The 22632-nt window shown below is 36.0% G+C and overlaps 1 protein-coding gene and 1 non-coding gene across 3 annotated transcripts in view; both read right to left on the minus strand.

The window, feature by feature from the left end:
* EMCN (endomucin) overlaps positions 1 to 22632 on the minus strand; it is a 96100-nt gene that overhangs the window by 29998 nt on the left and 43470 nt on the right. The window contains exons 4-5 of one of the 2 annotated variants that reach the window (XM_037036257.1): positions 13785 to 13895; positions 3550 to 3588 (exon numbers count right to left, since the gene is read on the minus strand). In XM_037036257.1, coding sequence (XP_036892152.1) covers positions 3550 to 3588; positions 13785 to 13895 — 150 coding nt within the window. The remainder of the gene's footprint in view (positions 1 to 3549; positions 3589 to 13784; positions 13896 to 22632) is intronic. The other variant, XM_037036258.1, reaches the window with a different exon arrangement.
* Positions 7039 to 7202, minus strand: LOC118979978 (U1 spliceosomal RNA). The gene has a single exon (XR_005065032.1). It is a non-coding gene; the product is annotated as a U1 spliceosomal RNA (small nuclear RNA).

Genomic DNA, 22632 nt, shown 5'->3' on the forward strand with positions numbered 1-22632 from the left:
GGTAAGGCAGTGGCTGGCAGAGCAGGCAGTCCCACATGTGCATGCAGATAAACTGAGGGGACCAACTGGGGAGTAAGACAGACCACACAACCCAGGGTTCTGGCATGGAAAAATAAGGCCCCCAAACCTCTGACTGAAAACACCTGTGGGGGTTGAGGCAGCAGCAGGAGAAACTCCCAGTCTCACAGGAGAATTCATTGGAGAGACCCATAAGGTCCTAGAATGTACACAAACCCACCCACCCGGGAATCAGCAGCAGAATGGCCCAATTTTCTTGTGGGAAGTGGGAGAAGTGACTGAAAGCCAGCAGAGAGCAGAGCAAGTGGCACTGTTTAGTCTTGGATGCCTCTCCCACATACAGCACCACAATGCAGTGATGTGGGTTGCCCTGCCCTGGTGAACACATGAGGCTCTGTCCCTTACTATGTAACAGGCATGCTGAGACAAAAAAAAATAGCCCAGATAAAAGAACAGATCAAAGCTCCAGAAGAAATACAACTAAGCAACGAAGAGGTAGCCAACCTATCAGATGCACAGTTCAAAACCCTGGTAATCAGGATGGTCACAGAAATGGTTGAACATGGTTGGAAAATAGGGGGAAAAGTGAAGGCTATGGAAAGTGAAATATAGAAAAATGTACAGAGAACCAACAGTGATGGGAAAGAAACAGGGACTCAAATCAATGGTGTGGACCAAACGGAGGAAATAAACATTCAACCAGAAAACAATAAAGAAAGAAGAATTCAAAACAGTGAGGAGTGGCTTCGGAACCTCCAGGACATCTTTAAACATTCCAATATTTGAATCATAGGTGTACTAGAAGAAAAAGAGGAGGAGTAGGAAACTGAAAACTTATTTGAAAAACTAACGAAGGAGAACTTACCCAGTCTGGCTAAGGAAATAGACTTCCAGGAAGTCCAGGAAGCTCAGAGAGTCCCAAAGAAGGTGGACCCAAGGGAGTGCACATGAAGGCACATGATAATTACATTATCCAAGATTAAAGATAAGGAGGGAAGATTAAAGATAAGAGATTAAAGATTAAAGATAAGAGACAGGGAGACAGTTACTACAAAGGAGTTCCCCTAAGACTATCAGCTGATTTCTCAAAAGAAACCTCAGAGGCAAGAAGGGGCTGGAAAGAAGTATTTGAAGTCATAAAATGCAAGGACCTACATCCAGGATTACTCTATCCAGCAAAGCTATTATTCAGAATGGAAAGGCAGATAAAGTGCTTCCCAGATAAGGTCAAGTTAAAAGAGTTCATCATCACCAAACCCTTATTATATGAAATGTTAAAGGGACTTATGTAAGAAAAAGAAGATAAAAAATATGAACAGTAAAATGACAACAAACTCATAGCTATTAATAATGAAACCTAAAAAACCCCACAAAAACAAAGTAAGCAAACAACTAGAACAGGAACAGAATCACAGAAACAGAGATCACATGGACAGTTATCAGCAGGGGAGTGGGAGAGGAAGGGAGGGGGAAGAGATACAGAGAATAAGTAGCATAAAGGATAGGTAGAAAATACACAGGGGGAAGTTAAGAACAGTATAGGCTATGTAGTAGCCAAAGAACTTATATGTACAACCCATAGACATGAACTAAAGGGAAGAAATGTGGGTGGGAGGTGTGCAGGATGGAGGGAAATAAAGGGGGGGATGGGACAAGTGTAATAGCACAATCAATAAAATATATTAAAAGAAAAAGAGATCCTTATCCTTGATCTTACATGTGAATATTTCACAAATTTGATATTCCAACATCTTTGATAAACATATATAACATTATTTTAAATAAACACACACAGTTACAGTTGTTAACAGAGGTATAATGAATATCCTGTTAATAAATGCTATTATTTTTTAAGTAAATCTTGATTTGGTCTTTAGCCACAACATATATCTCAAACTTGAGCCTGACTTTCCTTGTGGCTCAAAAATCAGTCTCATTTCTTTTTAGCCCACTATTCAAATCATTGGCTCATTTTATTTTATTTCTGTTTTAGGAGAACTCGTTTCCATAACTCAAAATGAAAATCTAAATGGGCTTTTCAATACATTTAAAAATAAATTATAGTGAAATACAGAATTCTGTAAATCAACGTTTCTAAACAAAATAAAGCCTGCTTCATCCTCCTTAAAAGGAGCTGAGAATTTTGGCAGCTCCCTATTTCCCCATCTGCAGCTTCTCCAGGGTAACCAATCCCTTAAGCAGAGGGGAAGAACTTCTCCAGAATGCGCACAGCATCAGCCAATGCAAAGAAGCCCTTTTTGCCTGGATGCACTGTTTTTGTGTTTTGTTTTGCTTTGCTTTTCCCAGTTCTCTTTTGAGTGCATTTCCAGACTATGTAGATGGAAATAAGAGTAAAAATATGGTGATGAGATGAAATGCAGAGAATTAATACTATAAAATACCTTCATTCATGAGATATGTTATGTGGAAGATACACACTTAAAAGTTAAAAGCATAATCAATTCAGTTTTGAAGGCTTCAAACACAAAAAGTAGAATCTAGACTGATGATCATTTTGGACATTTGTTGTGAAAATGTGATTAGAGTCACTCAAAATTTTCATGGCCTTATTTTTCCAATTTTTTAAAAAAGTTACACAATCTAGCCCTGGCTGGTGTAGCTCAGTGGATTGAGCGCGGGCCTGCGAACCAGACGATCGAGGTTCGATTCCCAGTCAGGGCACATGCCTGGGTTGCAGACTGGTTCCCTGCAGGCCAACTCCCAGCAGGGGGTGCACGAAAGGCAACCATACATTGATGTTTCTCTCCCTCTCCTTCCCCTCTAAAGATAAATAAATAAATAAATAAATAAAATATTTTTAAAAAAGTTACACAATCTCCTATGTTTATTTAACATATTTCTCATTTTATAAATACCAAAGGTCACAAGGACTGAGAACCTAAGAGATTTGTCATTTACTCAAGTACCAGGTAGGATGTGGAAAAACAAGAATCATCCAGATAATTCTGATTTCAAAACAAGAGGAAGATTTAACGTGACCATCTTCCCCTGCCCAATGATTTCTTTCAGTTCCTATGGCTCCATCATCCAGAATGGGTTCAGTTTAAAACTAAGTATGGCAAAGCAAGCAATTTGACGTGACAAAATTTGACGTGACAACATTTTAGGCCGTTAACTGTCGTTTATTAACATCATCTCTTTGGATGCCAGGACGAGGCTTAGTTTGGAAACAGAGAAGACAGCTCACATACACTTTCACTATACTTCTGGGAGAGGAGATGCCAACCAGCCATAGAAACAGACCAGAAACAGCAGGTTCTGGTCAGAGGACAAGTCCACATGCGTCATCCGTTTACCAGGGCTGGTTCCACTCATTAAAACCACAGAACATTCACGCACAACCTTGCATGGTCCCTGGTCTGCATTTATTTTTAAATGCAAGGTCTCCTAAACATTTTAGTTACTATGTAATGTTTTCCCTGTACTATCTCACCCTGTGCTCTGATTGGTTTTGTCTCATTTTGGGGACTTTACACATGAACATCCTCAAAGGGTAAAACCTTAACTTACCTGGTATTTGTGTTGTATTGATTGAACTTGGATTCTTAACTTTAAAAGAAAGAAAAGAAAATCACTCAAATGAAATGCTGAATATTAGATCTATTCTTATAATTATTTCAAATGGCAAATGAATACAGAGCTTCTATATCTATGCTCATCTATAACTCACTTTCTCTTAAATAATAAAATCACGAGGCTTCATGATTAAAAGATACTTTAGAGCAAGGGTCAGCCAAGTTTTATTTAAAGGGCCAAATAGTAAATATTTCAGGCTTGTGGGCCATACGCCTCTGTCGCAACTACTCAACTTCAGTGTTGGAGTGTGAATGCAGCCACACATAATACCTGAAGTATAGGTACATTTGTGGGCCAGTGAAACTCTACTTAGCAAACCACATGAGGGCTGGATTTGGTGTGCAAGCCACAATTTGCCGAATCCTACTTCGAGCATCTGGGACAAACCCACATCTTGAACACACCAAGATAACACAGACAACTACAGATCCTTTTGGCAGGTGCTCTGTGTGTTGTGTGCCTAATAGGATACGATGGGTCTCCTGACCTGGGGAAAATCCAGGCAGGTTCAGACAGATATCTCTGAAACTTATGGAACTCCTTAAAAGTAAAAACAGTCCAGAAGATCTTCCTACAAGTCAAATTACTTGATATAATTACCATCAAAGGTCATTTCAACAACTGTGAGTATATTCAACATGAACAATATTTGGCACGTGGAAAATATAGAAAATATTTTTGAAACAAATTAGGAGCCCAGTAATAAATGTTTAGTGTATCCGTTTTCCTCCTTGGTGCCTTCAATTGACTGGTATCCTTAAACCTGCTTTTCCCCCTGCCTTCCTGGTTTGGTGCACAGCTCAGCTGCCCCCCAGTTGCACGGTGCCAAATGCAGTGGCCTTTCATGATTCTCTTCTGTTTCTCACCTCCATCAGCTCTAGCTTCAAAATATATTCCAAATATGTCTCATCACTTAAGTGCCTACTCTTCCTCCGGAACCCATATCTCTCCCCTTGGTAGCTACAATAATAGCCATCTAGAAAATTCTTTTTAAATTTCAACTTGGCTGCTTTATTAGTTCCCTATTCATATTAGGGCTGGCAAGTCTTTACAGTAAGTAGTCCCTGCCTTGTTCCTCAATTCATCTCCAACAAGTCAGGCCCTGTTTAGATCAGAGTCAGGGGGCTCTCCCTGCTTCAGGATTCTCTGCTTTTCTAAGCGTCAGTGTTATTCTCTCAAGCGGACATCAGCTTTCTCCTACATTTAATGGCTCTGCTCAGATATTGCCACTCAAATAAACCTCCTCCAACCACCTTATCTAAAGCTGTATCTTCATTTCCTTTCATACTAGCTCACCAATCTGCTTCATTTACTCAGTAGTATTTACATTACTAGAGTGACATACAATTTATTATTTTAAAAAAAATTTGTTGTCAGAATATAAAGTCCATGACACAGAGATTTCTTTTTTAATTTTAAAAATGAAAGTATAGTTGATATGTAATATTATATTACCTTTCAGTGTGCAACATAGTGATTTGGCATTTACATGCATTGAATGTGATCACCACAATATAATATGCCAAGTAACAAAAATTATTATGACATTATTGACTCTATTCCCTATTATAATCTATAACTTACTTGCTTTATAACTGAACGTTTGTACCCCTTCACCATTCTACCTATGTTCTGATATGTTTGTTCTGCTTGTTTTGTTCCTATGGGTCTGTTTCTTTTTTGTTTGGTTTGTTGATTTGTTTTGTTTTTTAGATTTTGTAGATAAGTGAAGTCATACTGTATTTGTCTTTCTCTGCCTGTCTTATTTCACTTAGCATAATACCCTCTAGGTCCACCCAAGATTTCTTGTTTTACAATAGTTCCAGTGCCCACCACTAGGATATGGCAAAATACAGGGCCTGGCACAAACAATACCCCATTTTTATCGCAAAACATTTTATTACAAAATCATAAGCATGTAATTCTGTAACATAACACTATCACACTCAAGAATACCACAGGACATTTTAGGTGAAATGTCCAAATTAAAGTTATAAGTTACTACACCCTTATTAGTACCCTACCAACCACACTCAAGCAGTGGTTACTTCTGCTGGACCCTATAGATCTCTGGTAAAAAAAAAAACATATGGAATGAATAAATGAGAATAGAAAATATTAGTAATGATAATAAATAAATTAGGCTAATTATATCTACTTGTGTCTAAGGGAAAATTAATGCTTTATTTAAGATATCTATTTGGATAATCAGAGCTACCATTTTTGAAGCACTCTTACGGTTAGTCTCATATATTATGTGTTGATGTCTGCAAGAGAGATTCTCATTTTGCACATCTGCAAACATTATGAGACAAGTGAAACTACTTTCTCAAGGGAGTACATTGATTACAATTCAGATCTCTTGGTCATAATATCCATCCTCTTTTACTAAAATAGACAGCTCTTTCTCCCACTAAACTATTTTGAAAGGAAACCTTACATAATTAAGTCCTACTTTTCATAATGCACATGTGTTTTGAGAAAAGGCCAAGATCTGATTTATAGAGGGAGTGATTACATTCAATAACAAATGAGTGTAGTGCATCCTTTTAACCTATTCTCAAATTTAGATGTTTAATAAAGACCCACATCTTAGTCAGGGTAGTTGGTCAATTAAAATCTCTTTGCTGAATTTGATTTTCTAATATGAAACTAAAGTCTTATGAAATGCAAATGCACTGCCAAACTGCTGAACTTTAATTCACATTAATCCAAAGCTAAGCTTCACTCAAGTAATTTGGCTTCAGAACAGTAATCTGAAACAACAGTACAACAAATAAATGCTAAATATTCTTATCTGACAAAGGCTATTGTGTTTCCCATCATATAGAGGAATACATAGTTACACACAGAACATCATTAGCAGGTCCAAGAGAAAAGACATGCACAGCTATTACAATTATTTACTGATTTGCTTAAAAGAATTTACTATAAACAATTCAATTTCCCTTCTTCGTCTTTTATACGTGGCATTGACTGAATCGTTGTATATGAGATTATTTTTCATTTGTCTGAACCATGACTTGTGACTAAGACTTTGTTATCTTGAGGATTCATCTTGTGTCTGTTCACAAGAAATGATACAAACTAATTAACATGTAAGAAATGTTACAACAATATTCCTACATAAGTGGCATAAATAAATCATGCCATTTACAAAAGAAATAATGAGTCTGGGAGATCAGATAAATTAATGTTTCCAAAAAATGAGATGCGCAGCACTGTGTGAGAGATTCTATGAGGTGGTCGTAGGGAGTGGCATTCAACAACATTGAAACACTCAATTAGGAAGTTATTTCTTTTTTACGTTTCTTTCAAAGACTATTTGATTATTTCAAAGAGGAAGCTTTAAAACTTCAGTTTCATGCAAATATGTCAATAATAACTATCATGGGTTTACCTTGACTTTCTTCTTCTTGTTTTCAGGAGAAAGTGAGAACACAGTCCAGCACTATGGCAAATGACGCAGATGAGTTTCCCACATTTGGGGAAATTGCCGGGGCCAGCACCTCCAGAGTGCAAGAGATAAGCCTGGCCCTGGGAAAACCATCTTCATGATCATGGTACCTCCCCTGCCAGGTACTTGATTAATTTTTGTAAACAAGGACAAGTAAGCTTCAAACTCAGAGCCTTTGGTGAGCAAGAAAATTTAGCTAGAACTTAATTTTACTTTGCTTACATCATGGTGATTTTCGAGCTCCTGCTTATGCCAAGTAAAACTGGTTTTTCATTTGTGATAGTTTTCTTTTCAAACAAATGTAAGAATAAAAAGTACATCGGTTTAAGGAAAGTACTAAATAAATAATAGTGCAGATGGTACAAATATCCGGCACCCCTCATTCGGTTGTGGGAAATACTGAGGTAGGTATAGAATTTGAATAAGAAATTGGAAGAAGGGCAAGGGCAAGGAGACATAAGGACCGTACTAATGAGCAGGCAGGAAACACAGACACATAGGAGGTCAGGAGTCAGTCTAGCATGGAGGGCAACCTGGAGAAGCACACCCTGGTTAGCACTGCAGGTTTATATTCTGTCGGCCAGTCACCAGTCAGTCTTTTGTGCTATACTCATCCAACAATACTTGTGAAGCATATGATACACCCGATTAAAAGCTAGTTGTTTTCTACTTCCTTTAGATCCTTTACATAAAGTATCTGTACTAACAGTAAGTGTGCTATAGTAAAGTATATGGGGTTTGAGGCAAGAGAAACAGGGTCTGAATTTCATCTTTTTCATTTAACCCTGGCCAAGGTATTTAATCTTCTGCACCTGTTTTCTTGTTTATGGAACTGGTATCATCAATACCAACAATACCTGGCTTTGCAAGGACATTTATTAATAAAATAATAACTAAAATTTACTGTGTTTACTTGCCATGTACTGTTTTAAGCTTTGTATGTTTTATCTCTTTTAATATTCTCAGGAATCTGATAAGGATATAATATTATCATAAGCTATTTTATGAATGATAAAACTGAAGCACAGAGAAGTTAAGTAAATAAATGATTGTATCATTATTTGACCCTAAGCAATCTGACTTCAGAATTATTATTTATAGCCAATAAGCCATGTTTCTCTTGGCATGGTCAGGATGCACAATTTTCTTGTTAAGAGCAGTGTGTTGCCTTGAAAATCACAGGCTTGGGTGTAGGCTCCTCTCATGTCTAAGCATTATTATATCTAAAATGTCTACTATGTCTACTTGGTTATCATACAATTATCTATGCTTTGCATAAAAATAAATCCCATATTAAACTAGGACAAATTATTTAAAAGAAAACATGAGAAAGATTACTTATTATATATAAATGTAAGGAAGTCCTGCTTAGTAGCCTACTGATTACCTATGCGTTGTTCATTTTGAATTAACAAAAGCCAGGTTTTCCCCTTCAGTTTTTAAGTCTGTAATATTGCATATGCTATGGTAGCAGAAGTTTGGGCTCTGAAAAACCCAAAATTCTATTCCATAACTCGCCCTACTAGAGTTGTGTATTGGCATTTTGCTTATCTCAATTTGCCTTCTACCTAAAATCTTATTCCACAATTTTTTTCCCTTGGCTAAGTCTGAATTCACCATAGGAAGATCTTGTAGTAGTATCTTCTTCCCTACAGTCTTGCTTTCAAATCTGGTTATTGAAACCTGAATGATTCATTTTCTAGCAAGAAAAGCATCTATTTTGCTTTCTTCCTTCTATCTTCCTTTTCCTTTTCTCTTCTTTCCTTAGAAATCATCAGAATGTGCACAGGAAATGAAAAAAGAAGAGTCAGAGAGGATGCCACATTTTCAAACCTTCAGCAGAAATTGGGAACTCAGGAAGAGACAATCTATAGTCTTATGACAGAGTTTCCACCCAGTCCTTCCACAGTTTAGATATTGGAGGCTCGATTTTTCCATGGAATCGCCCCTCAAGGTAGCAAGGTAGCCCTGCATGTAGAAAATGACAAATGTACTGGTGAGGGAATCTAGGTGTTGCAAGGGCAAATTCAGGACATTGTCTGGAGTGGGTTAAATGGTTACACCTTTTCCTTCCCTCAAGAGATATGTGCATCTGAAACTTGTGAATGTGAACTTATTTGAAAAAGGGTCTTTGCAGATGTTATTAAGCATCTTGAGATGTAATCTTTCTGGATTAGATTAGGCCCTAAAACCAGTGACACTTGTCTTTATAAGAGAAGACAAAGACAGAAGAGGAGGCATAGGGGAGAAGGCTGTGTGAAGGTGGAGACAGAAAGTATAGCGCTGTATCTACAAGCCAGGGAACACGGAGGGCTGCTGGCCCTCCCCAGAAGCTAGGAAGCATGATGGCACACAGATACCCTCCAAAAGATCCTTAGTGAAGGAATTAATTTATAATTAATTCAAAGAGCCCCATTTCTTTAACTCTAATGTCAAAACAGTGAATGAGTGAGGATTTATATCTTAGAAAATTTAGGATTCCAGGAATGTGTCTTCTACAGGCAGAATAAAACAGAATGATGGCAAATGAGATAAATACACTCACATTCATTAGATTCCACATATATGTGAAATCATATGGTATTTGTGAATTTTAATGTTTCTTGTAATGTTGGTTTGGTGATAATGAACTCTTTTAGCTTGTCTTGTCTGGATTTTTCAACAGAAACATTTCAGGCCAGAAGGGATTGGCATGAAATATTCAAAGCCATGGAAAGCAAGAACCTACAGCCAGTACTGTTTTATCCAGCAAGGCTATGAGAGAGAGAGAGAGAGAGAGAGAATGAGAATGGGAAAAATGGAAGAAAAATGTTTTTGGACATCTTTTTTTAGACCTTCATTCTGCCTTTCTACAGAGTAAAGCAGAATCTTTACTAATGCTTCTCTACTCCAAATGAAACCTGCACTTGACATAATGTACCCACAGTGCCTTTATCTGATATCTGTGGACCACTTGCCTGTATAGGTCTTATACCAAGAAATGAATTGTCAGCTGTTCAACCTTCCCTTACTAGCAGGTTGTTCTGTTCTCTTCCTGCCTCTTGTCACGGCTTCACTAATTTTAAATGTTTATGTATCTGAAGGAGGGGAATAGAAAGGGTGTTAACCAGGAATCTGGGCAGGCTCCCGGTTTCACCACGTACAAATGGAAATGTGTATAAACTCATTATATTGCAGTGGAGTCCATGCTAAGTAGGAAGCACCTTGAGAGTGAGCATGATCTGGGGAGAAGCAAATTTCATAACAAAATATCTAAAGGACTTAGCATAGTCCTTGGCTAATGGAATGAAAAATAGAAAGGGCAGCAGTAAACACCCTTATTTCATTATCTTGCTTTCCTGGGTAGATGATTTTTCGAGAAATGGCTTTGTGGGTGTTTTTTAAAACTATTGGAACAAAACAAATTCTAACTGTTTAGAAGTCAAATGAATACAGTAGTCCTTAGATCTGAAACGCAGAGGGCACTTTACTGTACAAATCAAAATAAAATGAGGAGTCTTAAGCGACTCATAGGGTTGGCCACTCAATTCTGTGTAACAGTTAGTGTGAATAAACTATTAACCTGAATGACATTGTCCTCAGTCACTGAATGTGTGTATGAGTGCAGCATACTATTTGAGTGTAAGCTTCCACTGTTATACGTTTTGCAGATTCATATTTACTTTTATTTTTGTTTGCATTCAAGGAAGTCATAGGATGAGATACATGAGGTTTTGATTTCCTAAAGGCACCTTTCAGATATATATTGCCTACAAAATGGGTTCTACTTATAAGAAGCCAAACACTACCCCAGGAAATGTTCTTCATATGAAGTAGAAATGACCCTGCTCTTCCAATTCCTCTACGTGCCTATTCACTGCCTCATAAAAAATATTAGTTCACAATTATTACGTAAAACCAGACTCATTCGAGGTAATCTTCTTTATGTTGTGCTTCACATGATTACAATAAAAAGGAAGAAAATGGATGCTCCTGATGTCTTTCAAGACAACAGTGGGCCTTGGAAATCATGGTTCCCACTTGCCATCTCCTTTTATCTAAGAGGTCTCCCAAGAAGAGACATAGAGACTCAGAGTCATCTGTAGCTTCTGCTTACTAAGGATGATGGATATGTCAAAAATGCATCCATTATTGATAATAAATGGTATCTGGTAATGCTATTATGACAAATTACTAGCTGTTCTAGTTAAGATAGTTTCAGTAAAAGGGCAGATTCCTTTATATCATGAAGGCCAGGATACGGGAAGTGCCTGTTAAGATGGCATAAACTGGAACTGGCAATCTGTCAGGAATTTGTCCTGCTACTCTCTCTGTGCATCACGGACAACTTAATCTTGCTTATAGGGTTTCTCCATCTTTCCATATACTGTCTCCATCCTTCTCTATCAACTCTACTTGTTCAAAAAGTTTTTATTGTGTTGTAGGTAAGCATGGGAATCACCACTTTGGTCTCAGACTCACTGTACCGAAAGCTTGCTGCTTCAGTTTCCACACCTAATCACTTTTTTTTTTGTTTCTTTGGATTTCCTAGTTCATATGACCCAGGGAATTGGATTGGCCTAGGTCAACATTTTCTTTTCTTTAGCTTTTTTAAACTAAGCATTATAAAGAAGTTAAAAACTAAGTCAACTAATTTTAAGTCTATAACTCAATACTTTTTAGTAAATTTATAAAAGTTGTGTGACAATTAATATAATCCAGTTTTAGAACATCTTCATTAATACACAAAACTCCCCTGAGTCTTTTTTTTGCAGTTAATCTGTAGTCCCATCTTCAGCTTCAGGCAACCACTTGTCTGCTTTCTTTCCCTATAAAAATGTTCATTTTGGATGTCTTATATAAATGGATTTACACAATACGTCATGTTTTGTGAAAGGCTTCTGTCACTGGGCATAATATTTTTGAAAGTTCATTGTGTTATAATTTATATCAGTATTGTATCTCTTTAAATTGCTGACTAGTATTCCACTCTATGGCTATCAATATGTTTTCAAAAACTCCAAATCCATTCCAAATGGAAAGTCCAAAGGAATATTCCATTTAATCAGTTCATAGATATTTGAGTTATTTCCAGTGTGACTATTATTAATAATACTACTATTACCATTCATTATCTCAGTGTTATCAGTGATATCAGAATTATCTTGATAATTCTATCTTCAGAGTAAGTTTTATAATTGGCTTGTGTATGCCTTCCAACTTTGTTGTTTTTTTGAAAGGTGTTTTGGCTATCGCAGATCCTTTTTATTTCTATATAATATATTTTAGGATCAGCATATCAATTTCTACAAAAAACCTTTGATGTGATTCTGACAGAGATAGCATTGAGTATACTAATCAATTATTTATCAACTTGGGGAGAACTGATATCTTGAAATATTGAGCCCTCTAATCCATGATTATATAATGTCTCTCCATTTAATTAGATACGTAATTGCTCACAGAAAATGTTTTGTAGTTTGTGTATAAATCTTATGTCTATGGTTACATTTATTTCTATATGTCTTGCTCCTTCTCATGCAATTGTAAATGACATTGTTTCCTTTATTTTATTTTTGAATTGTCACTGCTAATATATAGAAATATCATTTATATTTATATTTCATATGCTGTGATACAAAATATTCTTTATTAATTCTAGTAGTTTTAGCAGTTTCTTGGAATTTTCTACACAGATAATGATGAGATCTGCTAAGAAAAACTTGTTTTCTTCTTTCTAATGCAGATAAATGGTTCTGTCTATCTGTTTGTGTCTCCATGTGTATGTTCCAGGTCTTAAAAGAAAAACATTAAGTTTTTCACTATTAAGTATGGTGTTTGCTGTATGTTTTTCATTGATGTCTTCTATCAGTTTGAGAAAGTTTCAATTTATTTCTTATTTCACGAGAGTTTTAATTATTAGTATTAGTTAAATATTGTCAATATTTCTTATACCTACTGATTCTATGAATGTGGTATATTATATTTGATTTTCATATGCTTAACCAAGCTTGCATTCCTGGATAAATCTCATTTAATCATAATTTTATATCCCTTTTTATATGTTATTAAATTTGGTTTGTTAATATTTTATTAAGGCTATTTGAATCTATATTTATGAGGAATTTGGCTGCAGTTTTCTTAACTTGCTTTTCCTTTTTATTATTTTCTAACTTTGGTAGTAAGGTAATACTGGCCTCAGATATTTACTTATATACTTTTCCCTTTTCTACTTCATGAAAGAATTTGAAAAGAATTGTTTCATTTCTTTTGAAAATAATTTATAGAATTCACACGTGAACCTATCCTGTGTGGAGTTTGCTTCATGGAACAATTTTAAATTTCTAAAGCAGTATCTATAAATGTTTTAGGTCTTTTCAGATTTCCTACCATCTTGAGTCAGTTTTAGCAATTTGTTGTTTCTAAGAATTTTTCCACTTATCAAAATTGTCTAAGTTGTAGGCCAAGTTCACATTTTTTGTGTGCCAGATACCGCAGGTGACTGTCCACCCTTGAATTTGAACTTCGTCGGCACCCAGTCACTTGTGGCTGTGGGGGGGTACAGTATCACTGTACAAACCAACACTGCCAAAGGGTTGTTTCATTAGGCAGAGACTAGGAGAGAATTTGGGGAAAGCATGACTCTTCAGTCGCAGTGGTCTAGAAAAACATTCCGAGTCTAATTCTATCTAACACGCTAGTTTGACATTTCAGCACAAATTCTTATACTTACTTTTGTCTTGGGCACTTTGTAATGTTGAAACAGTACTTGGAAGTGAATGATTTCTCACTGTTACAGTTGCGGTAGTCAAGTTTTTCTTCATGACATCACTGGTTGTAGCTCCTAATTATGTAAAAAGAATCAGCAGCCATCAGAGGTATAATCAACTACCAAACAGTCTCATTAGTATTCATATTAACATCCAGTTACAACTTAAAGATTAATTACTGAAAGTCATCTGATCAAGATTTAGAAATTGAACATTTTCATGTCTACATTTTCATGATCCAGTTAAAACTAAGAGGCACATTAGACTCTCCTATATGTTTGCAATAGGTTATCTCATTTAAGTATAATAGTAATCCTATGAGTAAAATAATAATTATGATAATAATTTCATCTAAAAATCTCAGAAAAGACTTCTAGCCAACATGGAGGTATAAATAGATACACTTTACATCTTTGCACAACCAAAAGAAGGACAATGGCAAGTTAAAAACCAAAAGTAACCAGAACTGCCAGAAAATTGAACTGTATGGAAGTCTGATAACTAAGGAGTTAAAGAAGAAACATTTACTCAGACTGGTCGGAGGGGTGGAATGGATAGCTGAGGTGGAGAGGACACACGGCAAAGCAGTGCCTGGGGGACCTGGCAGGTGAGATGGCAGTGGACTGGGAACGTCCACATTTGCAGGTGGTTAAACCAGGAAAAACAACTGTGGAGCAAGAACAAACTGCTCAACCCAGTGTTTCAGTGTGGGTAAATAAAGCTTCAAAACCTCTGGCTGTAAAAACCTGTGGGGGTGGAGGCAAAGGAAGAAGTTCCCAGGCTCATGGGAGAGTTGGTTGGAGAGACCCACAGGATCCTAGAAAAAACACAAACCCACCCACCCAGAAATAAGCACCAGAAGGGCCCACTTTGCTTGTGGGTAGTGGAGGAAGTGACTGAAAGCCAGGTGACAGCCAAGCAAGTGGCATTGTTCCTTCTTGGACCCCTCCCCCACATACAGCGCCACAGTGCAGCCATGTGGGTTGCCCACATAGTGGATTCCTGAGGCTCCACACCTTACTATGTAACAGGTGAGTCCAGACCAAAAAAAATGTGTCCCAAATGAAAGAACACATCAAAGCTCCAAATATAGAACTCAGTGATGAAGAGATAGCCAACCTATCAGATGCACAATTCAAAACACTGGTAATCAGGATGCTCACGGAAATGGCTGAGTATTGTCACAAAATAGAGAGAAAAGTGAAGGCTATGCAAAGTGAAATAAAGAAAAATATACAAGGAACCAACAGTGAAGGGAAGGAAACCAGGATTCAAATCAATGATTTGAAGCAGAGGGAGGAAATAAACATACCACAGAAACAGAATGAAGAATAAAGAATTCAAAAAAAAATGAGGAGAGGTTTAGGAACCTCTGGCACAACTTTAAATGTTCCAATATCTGAATCATAGGGGTTCCAGTAGGAGAAAAAGAAGAGAAAAAAATTAAAAACGTATTCAAAGAAATAATGAGGGAGATCTTCACCAATCTCACAAAGGAAAATAGACTTACAGGAAGTCCTAGAAGCTTAGAGAGTTCCACAGAAGTTAGACCAAAGGAAGCGCACACCAAGGCACATCATAATTATGTTACCCAAGATTAAAGATAAGGAGAGACTGTTAAAGGCAGCAAGAGGAAAGGAGACAGTTACCTACAAAGGAGTTCCCATAGGACTATCTGCTGATTTCTCAAAAGAAACCTTACAAAGCAAGAAGGGGCTGGAAAGAAGCATTTGAAGTCATGAAAGGCAAGGAGCTACATCCAAAATTACTCTATCTAGCAAAGCTATTATTCAGAAGGAAGGGCAGATAAAGTGCTTCCCAGATAAGGTCAAGTTAAAGAAGTTTATCACCACCAAGCCATTATTATATGAAATGCTAAAGGGACTTATCAAAGAAAAAGAAGGTGATCAAAACTATGAACAGTAAAATGAAAACACACAACTATCAACAACTGAACCTATAAAAACAAAACAAAAACAAAGTAAGCAAACAACTAGAACAGGAACTGAATCACAGAAATGGAGATCACGTGGAGGGTTATCAGAGGGGTGGGCAAGTGGAGAGAACAGGGGAAAAGGTACAGGGAATAAGAAGCATAAATGGTAGGCATAAAATAGACAGGGAGAGGTTACAAAAAGTATGGGAAATGGAGAGACCAAACAACTTATATGTATTTCCCATGAACATGAACTAAGAGGGAGGAATGCTAGTGGGTGGGGGTGCAGGCTGGAGGGGAGTAAAGGGGAGCAAAATAAATGGGATACCTTGTAATAGCATAATCAATGAAAAATATTTTAAAAAGACTCAGTAAAGTTAAATAATTTTCCCACAGTCTCATAACTTGTAGCAGAAGAGAGCCAGAACATGCATCCAAGATTTTGTGATGGGAAAATTAATCACTCAACTACCCTAGAAAGGGTAGGTAAGGAAGCAGTAACAGTTGCATGTAGTACCATGGTTCCCATGCTATATGAGAAATAAATAATTTTTAGGTAGGCATATTAGGCCTAAGGAGAAGGATCACAGGATAAATAAAATACTCTTTTAATTATACTTTATTCATTTTTAAAAAGAAAGTTAACAACAAAAGTAAGCTGAGCTTTCAAAAATAACATTAGAATAAGTCTACTTGAAACAACACATTTTATAAAAACAAAGTGATTAATGCTCTTCAGCCTTTTTTACTAACAGTGGGTTAGTAAAGAAAAAACATGTATGCTGGTTGGTGAATGCTTAGTGTTAACTAGATAGGATGTTGGCCAGAAATGGGGAGAAAGTGATTTAATAGATTTTTATCAAGAAAGTAGGTTGTAACCTAGAATTGCTGGGGCCTTCCAGAAATGCTCGTTTCCATTCTATAGCATAAATACCTCTCCTGTAATGCAAACCCTTAGTACTGTTGAGAGATTTATTCTAGAGAAATTAATAGTTGGCAAGAAAACGTCACAGGCCATGGGTAAATATGTCTACACACAAAAAGCCTTCAGGAACTGGCATGCAAACAAAGGTAAAATAAACTCAAACATAAGTTACGTCATTAACACTGCATATGAGAAAGGAGGAGCAGCAATGGGCATAAACTTCAGAGACATCTCGAAGTACTCAGCTGAGAGGGAAATACTCGGGAAAGTAAAGTCTTTTTGTAGCAGGAGGGCAGAAAATGATGTCTATGATAGCATGGAAGTGGGAAGGTCACCCAAGGGGCAGAAACTCAGTACTTGACTATAGAGACCCATGTAGATAGGGGTAAAGATTTTGCTTCTCACTAGAACTAAAAAAAAAAAAAAACCTTGGAAAACACCAGAATGGGGGATTCCCTTCAGAAATCTTTGGAGAATAATTCTTCTGTTAAACTAAAATTAGAAAACATGAAAAGGATACCCTAACCATCTAACAAATTTCATAGTATAAAGTAGACTCAACAATCTTGACAATAGAAAGAGAATATACAGCTAAGAAATATGTGAGGAGCTGCTAGGTGAGAAAAATACAAACAAAAGAGTAGGATAATGGAAGAGCTGACTGAGGATGCAACACCAAAGATCTTGCTTAGGGAACTACCTATTACTAATATGGAATACACTTCACAAATGAGAATAGATGTAGAGTCCACACTCACTTTATGAGAGGCTGTCAATGATACAGTTAGGCAATGGAAGGAATCTTGAATGCTTCCAATTAGGTAATGGAAAGAATCTCAAATGTTTTAAAGGCAATCAAAATATTTTTAAATATCCATGGTGGACCTTCAACGAAGAGAAGAAAAGATATAGATAATAATGCTGCCAGAGTTCTAAATTTTACTAGTATAGTAATATGTTTCAACTCCTAGTCTCAGGAGAGGGGAAAATGGGTGACTGACACATATTAATATATAAGAATCATAGCCTTCTATTAATGTCTTGTTGAAAAAATTGTTTTAATTGCATTATGGATTAACTCATAGAAGGTTCTGAACTCTTGCCAAAAAGTGACTGTCACCTCAGAGAAAGAAGAAAACCAGTCTTAAAGCTATTCTCCATACTTATATGGTTTGTCTTGTTTTCCATCTGGTCATTTTTTCTATCTGGCCATTTCTCCCCAGATACCACTATGTATTTGGTTTACAGCAGCAATTTTCAACCTTTTTTTAAATCTCATGACACACATTGAGCTAATCCCCAAAATTCTGTGGCACACCAAAAATATGTTTTTTCTATCTGACAAAAAATATGTATAATTTTGATTCATTCCCACTTTATGGCTATTGTTTTATTGGCTGTTGTCATTTTTTTTAACTTGACAATCTAGGAAAAAAGAGGTCAGTGTCCCTGACTAAATAGTTGGGTATTGCATGTTTTAAAAATTCCTGTCGCACTCCAGTTGAAAATGCTAGTCTCCAGGTTCACACTACACTGTAAATCAAGGTAATAATATATGTATTAGATTTGACAAACATTATTTTAGTTGAGAAATATTAATTTATATTGCAACATTGAGATAACTTTGGCTTTAGTTTTAGGATTTGTGTTTTTGAAATTCATGCTGTTTTAATTCTAAGAATTTTGTTTTAGCTGAAATGTATGCAAGACAAAATGTAAATAATTTTTAATCCAAATTTGAATTGGAATAGGAAAATCTAGCATAAGAGATACTTGAGAGAGACACATTAATGCTGGAGTATAAGTGCAGAGAAAAGGGATTGAGACCGTTTTATAAGTGTCTTGAAAATATTAATATGGGATTCATCTTGTGTATTTTGGGAGATTAAGTTTGGGGAGGAAGCTGTAAGTATAAACATTAGTTACATTAGAAATTTAAAGTGTATTTACAACAGATCGACTTGAAAGGAAGGGATTATGGAGTTAAATTTTTCAGGGAAGAGAATTAAGCAGCTTTATTCTTCTGAAATTATAAGATTTAAATTATAGTAATTTTTTATAGTCAAATTATTTGAAGCTGCATAGATTTTAAAATCAAAGAAATGTCTGTGGTAAAATTACTAAGATTTAAAAAAGTGTTAGTGTGCATTATAAAACCCTAGGGGAGAGTGTTTTTATTAAGTAATTTCCCAAGAACCTACATTTTCAGGGATCACTTTATGGATTAGTATTCCCTAGAAATTCTGTCCCCATGACAACATGAGTAGTCCAGGATAAATTAATTAAATTAATGTCCAGATTCATTTCACTGACTTCTGGGGTAATATTAGAGAACCACTCATAACAAGACTGTGAGGAGCATAAATGTGTGTACCTATGGTCCAGGGAAATGAGTCAAAGCATGCTCAAGATTTGGAAAAGAAGCTTCTTAAGGTTTAGATTAGATTCTCTTGATTTCCTTTCTTGAAGTGAAAATCAATGCCCCAGACTATATATAAGTTTAAATGTTAAGCAGAAGAGAAAAAAATAAAAAAAATAATAAAAGAGATGTGAAGGAGTCTAGGCCAGAGGAGCAATTCAAGAACTTAAGACCACATCTCCTTTCGTCCTTCTCTCCTACGGCACCAGGCTATAGAAGAATTTCAAAGTTTTTGAAGAAAACAAAATAGTGCTGTTAGAGAAATAAAAGTAAATTTCAAAAACTACGGCTTTTGGTGGGAGACCAGAAGAGTTTTATTTTAATGTAAATTTTATATTTTTTTCTTTTCCATATCATTTACATGGGGGTTAAGTTCATGGCCCACTGTCCTCCCTCTTGCAAGACCACTTAGAATCTAAGTGTAACCCCAAGGCAGGGGAGCCGGAGCAGACCACTGCAGGGCTCCCTGCCACCGAGGCGTTGCTAACAGGTGTTGAGGTGTCTCCAGTTCTGTCCATCCTCTAACCCAGTTTACGAAGGTAAGTTCATACAGGAATTTGGGATGGAACCCAGGCCAGTAATAAAGTTGTACTTAGAGGTGCTATTTGCATATGTAACCCAGAAATCAGATGTATTGGAGTAGTTTTGTGACTTCACAGGTACCTAGTAATTTGGGATTCGTTTTCAAACCTTTGCTTTTCCTTATAGACTTCACTACTGAGTAGATGTTGACTTTCTACTTCCCTAAAATCTATTTTAATTGTGTATTTTGGAGCCAGAGAATATATTGGTAGGAGCTTCTCCTTTATTTTCTCTTATCTAGTGGTCCTATTTACCTACAAGTTTTTATATATCAGCAAATAATACCAATGACACTTATAGGGACATTAAAAGTTTCTAGAATGTTTGAGTTGCTCTTTTGAAAACTGTGGTTCACAACAATTGCACAGTGGGGTACTGTGCAATTGGTGGTAATGAAAAAGATTTGCTTTGTTTCCTGATTGTAGAATATGACTTAGGACCCCAAAATATGGGACTTATTTAAAAAATTGTATATTTATTCTTAATGGTTAAACTTTAGTCACCTTCAAAGTACTCTCCATTAGATGCAATACATGTATTGAGACATTTTTCCCTCTGCTCAAAACAGTTTTTGAACTAATCAATTTTGATGCCTTTTAGAGCTTCTGCTGTTTTTGTTGTTGTTGTTGTTGTTGTTGTTGTTCTTTTTTGGTCTCTTCTACATAGGAAAAACATTTCCCTTTGAAGACTCTGTTAATTGAGGGAAACAAAGAAAGTTGCCCAGAGCAAGATCAGGTGAATAGAAAGGGTGGAGTATGGGGGTCATGTTGTTTTTGGTGCAAAACTGCTGAACACCCAGCACGGTGTGGGCAGGGGTGCTCGTAAATCACCCGTCATGAAATAGACAAACATACTAAAAGAGTCTTCAAAAAAATTTCACTGAAGCATAACACAGCCTCTCACAACAACACCAGCTGGTGCACTGATACAAATGGGTTCCTAGAACATTCACCTAGTGGGAGGAGCCTGTACTACAAGGGGCTCACCCTCCAGAAGATAACTTTTTAAGTGTCCACTCTCATACATTTTTCTTACTGTGAATGGAATTTAAATAAGCATAAATCTTATTTCAGTCCTTTTTAACTGTACTAATACTGTAGCCTTAAGGGCTCAGTGGGAAAGTCAAATAGACTACCTTTTGTGGTTATGAGGCAGTAATGGGTAGAAGTCCACCCTACCCACCTACCAACGCCACCACCAAACTCTTTGAAATTGAGCAATTCAACTTCTATTTGTTTGATACATTGGCATTCTATACATACTAATAAGATTTTCTGTGGATATGTTTCTGCCAATTAAAAAATTAGACAGCAACTGTGTTATTGAATAATGAAGGTCCACAATGATAACCTTGCCATTCCACACTAAAAGTAAGAGGAAGAGCTTCAGAGTAGACAGAAATAACAAGATCTATTGTTACTGTGAAATTCGTGCGCAAATAGTATCCCTACACAATGCTCAAGAACATGACCTTTCGTCTGGACTTATTTAGTCTTTTGTAAACACAATTCCAACAAGTTGTTGTGTGTGCATGTTCAGTTACTTGCACTTAAAGCATAACTTAAAATAAATAACCATCCATAGCAGGCTGGCAATGTCTTCAAAGGGATAACTGGAGAGCAGGGAAAAAGAAGAGCATGTACCCAAAACAAAAGAAACAAACAAATATTTACACTTTGGTGACCACTTTGTGGAGGAAAAAAAAGAAAAGGTATGTAAGTCTTATTAATACTTGAAGGGATCACTATTCAATAGCCAAGATGAATTCAGATTAAAATAATATCAATTCATTAAGAAATAGTTGGTTATGAATTTGTTAAGTAGACAGAAAAATTGAAGTTAAAGGATCAAGGTTCAAATTAAAAATTGTTATTATAAAATTTGTTTTTAGAGCCCTGGCTGGTGTAGCTCAGTGGATTGAGTGTGGGCCTGCGAACCAGAGGATCGCGGTTTGATTCCCAGTCAGGGCACATGCTTGGGTTGCAGGCCAGTTTTCAGCAGGGGCCAGTTCCCTGCAGGGGATGCATGAGAAGCAACCATACATTGATGTTTCTTTCCTCTCTCCTTCCCTTCCCCTCTAAAAAGATAAATAAATAAAATATTTAAAAAAATAAAAAAAATTTGTTTTTAAAAAACTGTTATGCCAGTTAACCTTTCTGAAACTCATATTCATGTCTTTAAATAATAATGTTAAACCAATCTAAAAATGATAATACATTTTTAAAGATGAGTGCCAAATGCACTATTTTAAAAATACTATTTAAAAACAAATTGTAAAGCACTTGCAAGTCAGGCTTATTATGCTCTGCCTAAAGAGAAAAGGATATCCATAATATTCCTTAGAATAGTCTCTATACCATTTACTTTTTATTGAAATCAACTTAATTTTAAAATTAAATGCTTAAGAAGAGTAACCTCTGATAGACAGTAAATGCACAGAAGAAAAATATTTTTAAAAAACTTAGTAGGGAAGAATTAATAAATATGTAGATGTTAAACAATGTAATCCTAAAAAACAAATTGGTCAATAATTAAATTACAAGGGATATTAGAAAACATTTTGAGATGAATGAACATGAATATGTAGTATATGGGAATGTACCGGATGTAGCAAAAATAGCACTTAGAGGAAAATTTATTGGTGTAAACCAATGATTATTAAAGAAGAAAGAAGATTTTAAATCAATATCCTAACCTTCCAACTTAAGAATTTGGAAATAGAAGAGCAAACTAAACCTAATGAGAGTAAGAGGAAAGTAATAATAAAAGATTAGAGAGGAAAGAAGTATAATGAAAGTAATAGAGAAATCAATAAAATCAAGTTATTTTTTAAAGACTGAACAAGTCGATGAACTTTTAGTTAGACTGACAAAAAAGAGGACACAGATTACTAAAATAATGAATTAAAGAGAGGACATTACTACCATCTTAACAGAAATAAGAAGGATT

Source organism: Sturnira hondurensis, unplaced genomic scaffold (assembly GCF_014824575.4).
Source record: "Sturnira hondurensis isolate 20B ecotype Veracruz unplaced genomic scaffold, ASM1482457v3 Scaffold0022707, whole genome shotgun sequence".
Classification (NCBI taxonomy): Eukaryota; Metazoa; Chordata; class Mammalia; order Chiroptera; family Phyllostomidae; genus Sturnira; species Sturnira hondurensis.